Source organism: Nanorana parkeri, unplaced genomic scaffold, assembly GCF_000935625.1.
Source record: "Nanorana parkeri isolate BGI_ZX_2015 unplaced genomic scaffold, ASM93562v1 scaffold2786, whole genome shotgun sequence".
Classification (NCBI taxonomy): domain Eukaryota; kingdom Metazoa; phylum Chordata; class Amphibia; order Anura; family Dicroglossidae; genus Nanorana; species Nanorana parkeri.
In genome coordinates this window covers 88494-100333 of record NW_017309054.1, presented here as the reverse complement: position 1 = coordinate 100333, position 11840 = coordinate 88494, and the positions used below count along the sequence as shown (strand labels likewise).

At 43.3% G+C, this 11840-nt stretch overlaps 2 protein-coding genes across 2 annotated transcripts; both read left to right on the top strand.

The window, feature by feature from the left end:
* The first annotated feature begins 7444 nt into the window (after positions 1-7444).
* LOC108802309 (taste receptor type 2 member 60-like) lies at positions 7445-9624 on the top strand. Its single transcript, XM_018574176.1, has 2 exons — positions 7445-8149; positions 9541-9624. Exons 1-2 carry the CDS (start codon positions 7445-7447, stop codon positions 9622-9624), a joined length of 789 nt encoding a protein of 262 aa, XP_018429678.1.
* A 401-nt stretch (positions 9625-10025) lies between these two features.
* LOC108802307 (taste receptor type 2 member 39-like) lies at positions 10026-10922 on the top strand. Its single transcript, XM_018574175.1, has one exon. The coding sequence runs from the start codon at positions 10026-10028 to the stop codon at positions 10920-10922; it is 897 nt and encodes a 298-aa protein (XP_018429677.1).
* The last annotated feature ends 918 nt before the right edge of the window (positions 10923-11840 follow it).

Sequence of the window (11840 nt, the reverse complement as noted above, 5' to 3'; positions counted from 1 at the left end):
GTTTATATGTTAAGCTTTTTTTTTAACATACTTAGCTTTTTCCAATGTCTTCTGGCTGGTCACATTATGTGCAGGGTCCTCTTCTCCCCATGTACTCCATCAGTGGACAGCCCTCGGAGATGAAGTCATTTTCATGTTCTAAATCTGCTGAACATCTATCTTCATATATTGAATCTAAGATTGCTTGGGTCATCAAAGAAGCCAACAGTGTTTTAGAAGTGCTGGAGGTCTCTCTCTCCAGCCTCATCCCACCTCAAGCTGACACTCGGCATCAGGCAGCATATTTCGAATGGCTGCTTGGCAAGAGAACTAACAGTGCTGCACTAGGGGGTGGCAGAGGAGCCTCTCACCTAGAAAAGTGGAAGGCACACGGTGACCCACTGAACATGAGGTTGTGACACACTTTTGGGTCAATCAAGCAAAACAAATGGCAAACACACTCATCAATTTGTTACCAGCTTTACAGCAAGGTGCACACGGAAGGGCTTCAAACAGTAAAACAGCAAAAAGTTTCCAGGCACACTCACCAGCCAGCATGCAAAAAAAAACCTGTCTAACCACTAAGGTTAAAAGCAGAGGTTTAGATACACGTCTTCTGCAGAAAATGTTAAAGCCGCGCAGCCACGTCAAGGCTCCTCTATATAGTGCGGTCCTAGCTCTAAACTATGAGAGTCTCCATCTTGGAGCACATGGGGCAAAAGATTAAATTGGGTGCAGGTTCGCTTGACTGATTTGGTGCAGTGACGCATGGGGGGGTCTCAGCTGCCGTTGTGATGTGCTGAGTCCCTTGTGCGTACCTTTGCCTTTAAGGGAGGTTGGGCTTCCTCCTGACAAACCTGCACCCAATTTAATCTTTTGCCCCATGTGCTCCAAGATGGAAACTCTAAAAGTTTAGAGTTAGGACCGCACTATATGGAGGTGCCTTGACATGGCTGCGCGGCTTTCACATTTTCTGCAGAAACCTCTGTTTTTAACATTACTGGTTAGACAGGTTTTTTTGCATGCTGGCTGGTGAGTGTGCCTGGAAACTTTTTGCTGTTCCACTTTTGGGTCAAGACCCACCAGTTGAGAACCAAGGGTCTAAAGGGATCTACTACTGGGATTTTTTGCATGCAGTGAGGACTGAGCAGGTTTCTTCATGGATTCTAATTTAATTGACAACATTATTAATTGAAAAAACATTTGTGAGTTTGGTTAGTTACCCGTTGTTGTAATTTTTAATAAATGCTTTATGAAGTTATCACATGTAGATATAGGTGCACTTTCTGCTCGTCCTATAGGGTTTGATAGTCTGGAGAAGGCAGCAACGCCCTGGATACTCTTCATTACAATCACAATGACATAAGAGAACATTTACCCTGGAAATGGCAGATTGTGAAGTCTCCTTCCTTCCTGCAACATTGTATCCTTTGTTTCCACTGGAGCTCCAACTGTATATAATTGTTCAATTAACATGACCCATGCCCCATGCCTAATCAACCTCCATTCCGTCTTGCTGAAAAAAAGCTAACATAAAGGTTAACGCTGATAATAACTTTATGTAAAAACTGGTTTTCCCTGCATTAGTGGTAAAAATAATTGAGAATGAAGACTTCTGAATCATATATTTAAATCCTGTAAATGATATCCTCTCCTTCCCTCGCAGGGAAGGACAATGATTTACATGTACGACACATCATAAATCCCTTAAGCCCCGTTCCTTAATGTATGTAAAGGTTTGCAAAACTAAAGGTAGACGGATGTAGCGTGCACTGGTTGTCTGAAAGAACCTGTGAAAGGTGTGAAAGAGCCAAGAGAAGCAAACACTGAGAGGGGAGAACACTACCGAAGACGGTTCTATATTTATTGAAGACGTCGTCCAGAAGTGAACGGAAGCACCCAATCCCTCCTGAGATTCCCACAATGAAGGCTGAGAACATTGCTACAATGGCTTCTAACGTCCTCATTCCATGTTCTGGAATATTTCTCAACTTACTTGTAACTTTTTCCAGCTTCAGAGCATGGCACAAAGATGGATTCCAAAGATCTCAAGACCTCATTGTGTTCTTCATGGGAATGTCCTGTACGGTATACTCAGGTTTACAATTTGGTGTTGATTTGTCATCTTATATCTGGAACTCTATGTACCAGAGCCTGAATCTTTGTTCAGTTGGAATTCTTATAATATATAGCTTCGTCGTCTTCTGCAGCTTGTCTATGACGGCTTGGCTATGCGTCTTCTACTGCGTCAAGATTGTTCCCTTCCATCATCGACTCCTCATTGCTCTCAAGTCAAAGTTTTTGATGATGCTTCCTCGTTTGATTGCAGGAACCTTTCTGGTCTCCACAATTTCACTGATCCTACAGATCTGTGTTATTTTTCCCTTTGTTCCCATGGAGAATGTTGATAATGGCACCATCTACTGCCGTAAACCCAGCGATACCCTCATGGAGAATATGCTTTTCATAATCAATATGTTTACCTTAATTATGACGGGACCGTTTCTACTCATTTTGTTGTCTTTAGGATTCACGGTCACCTCTCTTGTAGGTCATGTGCGTAGAATCCGGCTCTCACCCACCCTCAATAACACTAATGTAAAGGCTCATATCAATGCTGCCAAAATCATGACTCTGCTCCTGTTACTGAACGTCTCATTTTACTTATCTAATGTAGTTCTGAATTGGCGATTGGTGATTCACGCTGATTTTTTGAAGTTGATAGTTGTGGTCATTTATTATAGCTTCTGGCCACTACAGGCCCTCACCTTACTCTTCAGAAAGCCAAAGTTAGGTTCCTGCAGATGTCTTTCCATATAATCTAACCCTTGACAAGAGACTCACCACTCGGTAGTGTCAAGGAGAAGTAGCTGAATTTTTCTTATGGTTGTATTTCATTCCTCCTCTTCATAGCTCTTCATACGTATAAATATGAAGGGTTCAGAACAATTTTTAGAACAGTCTGAAGCCTGAAAAGGAACCAAATAAAGCCCCGTAAGTTTGTATCTTTGATAAGTGAAGCTCTCTAAGAAAGGGCTTCACTCCAAACAGTCTGTAGATAAAGGAAAGTAACATCCTTCCTTGAATTATACAATGTTCAGTATATGCAGCCGGCAAACTAGAGGAGTGATCTGATATTTATTATATTTATTCACTATCAGGGCTATTCACAGAAGGGTGAAGAGTTTGGAGACGGCCGGAGAAGTGAACAATCTAGGACAACATAACTGAACTGGAAAGTGAGATGAATTGGAGAATTTTCCCAGTTCAGCGATGTTGTCCTAGATTGTTCACTTCTCCGGCCTTTTCCAAACTCTTCACCCTTTCGTGAATAGACCTGTAAATGACTGGAACCCACTTGTGTTCATCTTAAAAAATGTGCATCCTTAGAACTTTTGTACCGGTTATAAATATAACATTTACAGTGTGCACTGATCTCACACAAAATGAATGATTCCTGAAACTAATACAACCCCCCCCAACCCCAAGACCAACGTGAGTGGAACTTAATACAATGAATCCGCTCAGCAATAACAATTCTGGAATATTTACGCTGGCAAAGAATAACCAAATGAATCAAATGCCACATTTTCAGCTTGTATTTTTTTTTTACTTATTGCAGTCCTTAAAAATGTATACCAAAAATGGAGTCCGGGTGTAACAAGGTTAACAAACAGGCTACTACCATAAATATGTTTATATATGACATTTTAATACATAACGCTCTGTGAAAGCCCACAAACTGTAAGCTGGTACATGTTTAGATCTACAAGAATATCTACAACCCAGAGTGCAACCTAGAACCTACTTAGTATTCCCAGAGTGCAAATTAGGATGCATCCAGTGCATCCCAGAGTGTGACGTAGGACGTATCTAGTACATGCCAGAGTGTGACCTAGGACGCATCTAGTATATTCCAGAGTGTGACCTAGGACGCATCTAGTATACTCCAGAGTGTGACCTAGGACGCATCTAGTATATTCCAGAGTGTAACCTAGGACGCATCTAGTAAATCCCAAAGTAATTTTTTCTGAGGCCACATCCACATGTGGCAGGGCGTGGTGTTTGAGGGCCTAGTCTTTTTTATGGTGTTCATATGAAATATACTTTTTGGTTTTGTTCATGTTGTCTCTGAGTACTTTGTAGTGTGCACATAAAATACTCATACCCTAAAACCTTGCACTCTGTACAAATATTATTTTGGTGTCTAGAGAGATTTTAAAATAAAAGCAGATCTTCATCTCATTGGAAAATGTGTATTTTGTCCTAGTTTGCTTTATCTTTTTCTGCCTTTGAAATAACCGGACAGAACATTGAATTACTTGAATTGAAAAAAAAAAAGTCACCTTAAATGAATATGTGGAAGCTAAACTGAGATCCATAGGGAAAAGATGTGAGCAGGAGATGTGGACGTGGACCACCTCAAGCAGTCTAAGGATAAGGAGACAATTAACTATTAAGAACTATTAAGGTGGGTTATGTCTGTCCCTCTGCAGGATGGAAGTCCTCTTCTACAGTGGTGGAGGTCATCTTCTACTGTGGCAAAGGTCCTCTTCTGCAGGATGGAAGTCCTCAGCTACTGTGGCAAAGGTCCTCTTTTGTAGGATGGAAGTCCTCAGCTACTGTGTTGGAAGTCCTCTTCTACTGTAGTGGAGGTCCTCTTCTACTGTGGCAAAGGTCCTCTTCTGCAAGATGGAAGTCCTCAGCTACTGTGGTGGAGGTATTCTTCTACTGTGGCAAAGGTCCTCTTCTGCAGGATGGAAGTCCTCAGCTACTGTGGTGGTGGTATTCTTCTAATGTGGCAAAGGTCCTCTTCTGCAGGATGGAAGTCCTCAGCTACTGTGGCAAAGGTCCTCTTTTGTAGGATGGAAGTCCTCAGCTACTGTGTTGGAAGTCCTCTTCTACTGTAGTGGAGGTCCTCTTCTACTGTGGCAAAGGTCCTCTTCTGCAAGATGGAAGTCCTCAGCTACTGTGGTGGAGGTATTCTTCTGCTGTGGCAAAGGTCCTCTTTTGAAGGATGGAAGTCCTCAGCTACTGTGATGGAAGTCCTCTTCTACTCTAGTGGAGGTCCTCTTCTACTGTGGCAAAGGTCCTCTTCTGCAGGCTGGAAGTCCTCAGCTACTGTGGTGGCCGTATTCTTGGGGGTGGGGGATGGAAGCCAGTGCAGGGATCAGCAGAGGGGGGTGGGGGATGGAAGCCAGTGCAGGGATTGACAGAGAGGGGTTGCAGACACTGAGCGGTTGGTAGGCCAAATAAAAGCTGAACTTGGGGTAAACTATAAAATCACCCTTGCAGTGTGTTCCCCTGACAACGCAGGGGTTACATGGCTGCTTTTCATAGGGTAGCATTAAAAACAGTTTAACTTACGCCCCTTGCTCCTGCAGGCTTCCTCCTCTCAGTGCTCCATGAGTTGCAGGCTCTCTGATCCCATCAAGTTCCATGCAGGAGCAGGAGACAAGGGATGCTAAGCTAATATAAATGAACCTCACCTAAATATCCGGAACAAGCCACGTCACACCCTTTAAACGGAGAATAAAATATTTTGTCTCAGGAGCTCATGAGCGAAGTTGTCTTTGGGGAACATTTGATCATGAATCTTACCAGAATCACTTGGCTCAATACTAATTGACACTGACCCAGTGGTGTCACAAGGAGGGTGCGGCTCGCACCCGGGTGAAAAAATTGGAGGGGTGACGCCCCTCTGAAAAGTCGGGCACCCGGTCATGGACCGAACGCCCGACAGTATCAGGAGAGAGGAGGGGACCTGGCGGCACACCTTATCCTGCCGGGTGGCTGTCTCCTCCTCCCTCTGCCAGCGTCCATCACCAAGTTGGCCGCCGGCAGGTATCAGAGTACTGCCGCGTGTGCGCGATGATGTCTCAGCGGGGTGACACCGCTCGGGACGCCCCTGCACTGACCATTGTTCATACATTCTGTCCCCACCACATCACAACACATAACATTATTACTTCCAGCAAAATCCTCCCATTTGTCTCCGGTTACTGAGACACATCACCTTTTATAGCACCAATCTATTCATTGAGTCTCTACAGCCATGACCTTAACACTAATATCCTTCTGATGGGCCCCTCTTGCCCTGTGGGCCCTGATGAACTGTCTCTGGTTCTTATCCAAGATATTGTGGAAGTCACAGACAAATATCTTCCCGACACATTGGGAGAATTCATCAAAATTGGAGCAGACAGAATCTGGAGCAGTTGGCAATGGCAACCAATCAGCGTCTCTCTTTCCTTTTCAAAGCTTTCAAACAGCCAACGGGGTGGATCTCGACAGTATTGTCGGGATGTGTCCCAGCTGCGGCGCTGCCAGTATATAGCAGGCAATAGCCTGAAGTCCCTCCTGAGATTCAGCGACAGGAACTGCACAGAATACTCAAGATGGGGCCGAACCAATGGTTTATAAAATGGAAGTATTTATCTTTGATCCCTTCCTACAATTCCTCTTTTAATGCCCGGCAGTATCCTGTTTGCTTTGCTGGCTGCTGCTTGACATTGCTTACTAGTGCCAAATCTGTGATCTATGAGCACCCCCAGGTCTTTTTTTTCATGTCCAAATTCCCTAATGGTGCACCCCCCACTCATTTGGGTAATAATGATGATATGTCTGTCCGGAACCGGATCTGAACCCAGGGCCTCTGCTGTAGCTGGCGGTGGTTCTACCTGCTGAGCCACCTTAGAACCTTGGATAGCTCCTTGCCTGATCTCCTGTGTAATCCTCAGTTATACCTAATCTCTGCTGAACTCTGAACTCCTTGCCACGCCTCTGCACTTCCTGTTTGCCAGATTATTGTGATCCTGACATTATCTTGCTTCCTGCTCCCTCTGTGCTACTATCTACTCATACTGCTTCCCGTGTACCGACCTTTGGCTGCTGATTCACCGACTACTCTCACCGTCTCCTGCTACATACCTGATACCTTTGGCTCCTGACCTTGGCTTGTTCGCTGACTACGCTTCTGCCTGCTCCTCCTCTACTACCCTCTGCTTGTGTACCGAACCCGGCCTGTTATACCACCAATTGCCTGCTGCTTCAGCTGCTGGACTCCGAGCCCCATCCCAGATCGTGACAACGTCCTTCTAATTAAACCATATTTCCTCTAACAGACAATGTCACATTGCAGAGACTGTAGCTGCACCAAGAAAGTTGGTTGTAGAACTTTGGGAACAATCTGGAAATCTGTGGAACAATCACAATGATTTGGGATATTTTCATTCGGAATAATGTTCAGTTGTAATAATCTCCTGAATATATAATTTAGCATTTAACATAAAAATGTAAACCAACCAAACATGTGATTCCTGGCTCTTTAATAACAAAGAAGCTTCTGACATTGCTAATGTTCCTGCAGAAAAAACAATGACACCAAATACTGAGGACATTTGCATTCTGCTCAGCTCACACAGAGTTGCTCATCAGAGAAGACACAGAAGAAGGAGAAGCCAACATGAAGTGGTCTCTGTGGGTCTCTCTCCTGCCGGCTGGTTTTTGTACCATTGGAACCATCTTGAACTACTTTGTGATGAGAATATATTTAAAGGACTGGTGCAGGAAGAAGGGTCTGAAGGTGTGTGATCAGATCCTACTCAGTATGGCATTCACCAGCACCAGCCTGCAGTGGGTTGTCACACTGAGTCCCATAGTATTCTATATGGAGAGTCATATGGTAGTGCCCAGAGAGGTCTTCTTCTGTCTCTTTGTTATAGATTTTTTCCTGATTGAGGCTACATTTTGGCAGTTGGCCATTCTCTCAACCTATTACTGTGTCAAACTGTTTGACTTTACCTTTTCATTCTTCAGATGGGTGAAACGGCTTATCTCTGGGTATACTACTCAGCTCCTGCTGATTTCTGCCGCCATTTGTCTTGCTATAAATGTCCCTTTTGTTTGGGCGCTCCAATTAGAAAATCCTGAGAATGTGACAGAAGACACGAGGGGGGCAGATTTCATTTCTACTATTAATATTTATTATAGTGTGTTTAAAATAACTTGCTGCTGTTTTCCTTTTGCTATAACATTCACTTGCATTGTGCTCAGCGTGGGATCCCTCATGAGACACGTCTGGAGGATCAGGAGCAACGCTCTTCAGTTCAGCTCGTCCCCTCAGCTTGGTGGCCACATTCAGGCAGCTGCCATTATGGTTCTTTGTATGGTACTTGACTTATCTTTCTTTAGGACAGTTACAAGTGTACTGGCAACGTCATTTCAGAGTGGGGAAATTAGAGACTCAATCCATTGGGCCGTTTTTATATCATATCCCACAACTCGATCCATGGTTGTGATAATTGGAAACCCCCAACTAAGGAGAAGGATGGTGGAAATGTGTGCTTCATCTTCTTAACATTGCTTTGTTCTCAGAAGACGTGCTTTACGCTTCTCTTGGGACGTTGAGGGCTTGGTTCAAAACCATGGAGAATGTTTCTGATTTTCGTTGTGATGTTAGAGGTTGTCTTAAGTTTATAGACATTTTAAAAGTATCTAGTGCATCCCAAAGTGTGACTTAGGATGTATCTAGTACATTTCAGATTGCAAACTAGAACGTATAAAGTATATTCCAGATTGTGACCTCGGACCAATCTAGAACATCCCCAGAGTGCAACTTAAAATGTATATAGCACATTTCAGAGTGTGACCTAGGACGTATCTAGTATATTCCAGAGTGTGACCTAGGACGTATCTAGTATATTCCAGATTGTGACCTCGGACGTATCTAGAACATCCCCAGAGTGCAACTTAGAATGTATATAGCACATTTCAGAGTGTAAACTAGGACGCATCTAGTAAATCCCAAATAATTTTTTTCTGAGGCCACATCCACATGTGGCAGGGCGTGGTGTTTGAGGGCCTAGTCTTTTTTATGGTGTTCATATGAAATATACTTTTTGGTTTTGTTCATGTTGTCTCTGAGTACTTTGTAGTGTAAATATAAAAAACTCATACCCTAAAACCTCGCACTCTGTACAAATATTATTTTGGTGTCTAGAGAGATTTTAAAATAAAAGCAGATCTTCATCTCATTGGAAAATGTGTATTTTGTCCTAGTTTGCTTTATCTTTTTCTGCCTTTGAAATAACCGGACAGAACATTGAAAAAAATAAGTCACCATGATTGAAAGCCAGTGCAGGGATTGACAGAGGGGGGGGCGGAGGATGGAAGCCAGTGCGGGGATTGGCAGAGGGGGGGTTGCAGACACTGAGCGGTTGGTCAGGTGGATGAGTCTGGCAGCTGCATTCATGATAGAAGGGGGGAGGACCCTTTGTAGTGGAAGACCAATGAGGAAGGAGTTGCAATAGTCTTTTTTGGTTCTAGGGATAAGTGCAATTGCAGGTTTTAATGTCCCAGAAATTTTTGGGGAAATCATGAGATTTCAGTAACATTTCCCCATATTATCAGGTCAGATGAGTAGGCCAAATGAAAGCTGAACTTGGGGTAACTTATAAAATCACCCTTGCAGTGTGTTCCCCTGACAACGCAGGGGTTACATGGCTGCTTTTCATAGGGTAGCATTAAAAACAGTTTAACTTACGCCCCTTGCTCCTGCAGGCTTCCTCCTCTCAGTGCTCCATGAGTTGCAGGCTCTCTGATCCCATCAAGTTCCATGCAGGAGCAGGAGACAAGGGATGCTAAGCTAATATAAATGAACCTCACCTAAATATCCGGAACAAGCCACGTCACACCCTTTAAACGGAGAATAAAATATTTTGTCTCAGGAGCTCATGAGCGAAGTTGGCTTTGGGGAACATTTGATCATGAATCTTACCAGAATCACTGGAGGGGTGACACCAAAAATGACATAATAAATAATGTTCAGTTGTAATAATCTCCTGAATATATTATTTTAGCATTTAACATAAAAATATAAACCAACCAAACATGTGATTCCTGGCTCTTAAGTAACAAAGAAGCTTCTGACATAGTTAATGTTCCTGCAGAAAAAACAATGACACCAAATACTGAGGACATTTGCATTCTGCTCAGCTCACACAGAGTTGCTCATCAGAGAAGACACAGAAGAAGGAGAAGCCAACATGAAGTGGTCTCTGTGGGTCACTCTCCTCCCGGCTGTTTTTTGTACCATTGGAACCATCTTCAACTCCTTTGTGATGAGTATATATTTAAAGGACTGGTGCAGGAAGAAGGGTCTGAAGGTGTGTGATCAGATCCTACTCAGTATGGCATTCACCAGCACCAGCCTGCAGTGGGTTGTCACACTGAGTCCCATAGTATTCTATATGGAGAGTCATATGGTAGTGCCCAGAGAGGTCTTCTTCTGTCTCTTTGTTATAGATTTTTTCCTGATTGAGGCTACATTTTGGCAGTTGGCCATTCTCTCAACCTATTACTGTGTCAAACTGTTTGACTTTACCTTTTCATTCTTCAGATGGGTGAAACGGCTTATCTCTGGGTATACTACTCAGCTCCTGCTGATTTCTGCCGCCATTTGTCTTGCTATAAATGTCCCTTTTGTTTGGGCGCTCCAATTAAACAATCCTGAGAATGGGACAAAAGACACGAGGGGGGCAGGTTACATTCCTACTATTAATATTTATTATAGTGTGTTTCACATAATGTGTGGTTGCTGTTTGCCTTTTGCTATAACATTCACTTGCATTGTGCTCAGCGTGGGATCCCTCATGAGACACGTCTGGAGGATCAGGAGCAACGCTCTTCAGTTCAGCTCGTCCCCTCAGCTTGTTGGCCACATTCAGGCAGCTGCCATTATGGTTCTTTGTGTGGTACTTGACTTATCGTTCTTTCTGACTGTTACTGGCTTACTGGCAACGTCATTTCAGAGTGCGGGAATTCGAGACTCAATCTTTTGGGCTGTTTTTATATCATATCCCACAACTCGATCCATGGTTGTGATAATTGGAAACCCCCAACTAAGGAGAAGGATGGTGGAGATGTGTGCTTCATCTTCTTAACATTGCTTTGTTCCCAGAAGACGTGCTTTACGCTTCTCATGGGACATTGAGGGCTTGGTTCAAAACCATGGAGAATGTTTCTGATTTTCGTTGTGATGTTAGAGGTTGTCTTGTTAAGTTTGTAGACATTTTAAAATATTTTTTTTTTCTGCTACTATACCCTACTGATAATAAGAGGCTTTAACTAGTGTAGGGCATCAGTTTCATCAATATATAATTGTGAATTGTAAACATATGTGTCCTCGCTGGTAATATCCACCCTCTCTATCTGTGTATTTTTGTTTAGGTTTTCATAGCCACAATAGGAACATATAGTACAATAATAAGCTTATGGAGAACATTTTGTCTTCAGGCAGATCTTTGTTTCGGTAGATGGTTGCACTCAATGCATACAGGAGACTGGACCTTAGTCCACCAGGGTGGGCTGTGTCAGGAGTGGTTGGTAGGATAAGAGTTCTGCTAAAAAGGTTTCCCGAAGTGCTCATGTTCCAGAGGTGCGGGTATTCTGGAATCCTTCTATGAAGCAGACAAGAGAGCTCTGATGTCCATAATAACATCTACTTTATTCTTGTAGATACATTAAACACCTTATAACGAGTTTCCTCTCTACTCGGCACTTCATTCGAACAGGAGCATCTCATACACTCTACAGTAGAAATAAGAAGGGTCATTGTAAACACGAGGACTATGTGGAGCCTAATACAGAAGATTTAAAAATTCAGATGAAAGTGTCCATTAGTTATATATTCAATTTAGGGCATCGTATTGGCAACATTCATAATACACACACATACAAGCTATCCCTGGCGGAGGGTGGGCTAGTCTGGTTCTATTTTGTGGGGCAACCCCCACCCAACCCCCACCTGTCTCCAATGTACCTTACACCTGATCAGCGACCCTTCCATTGCTGTAATAGGT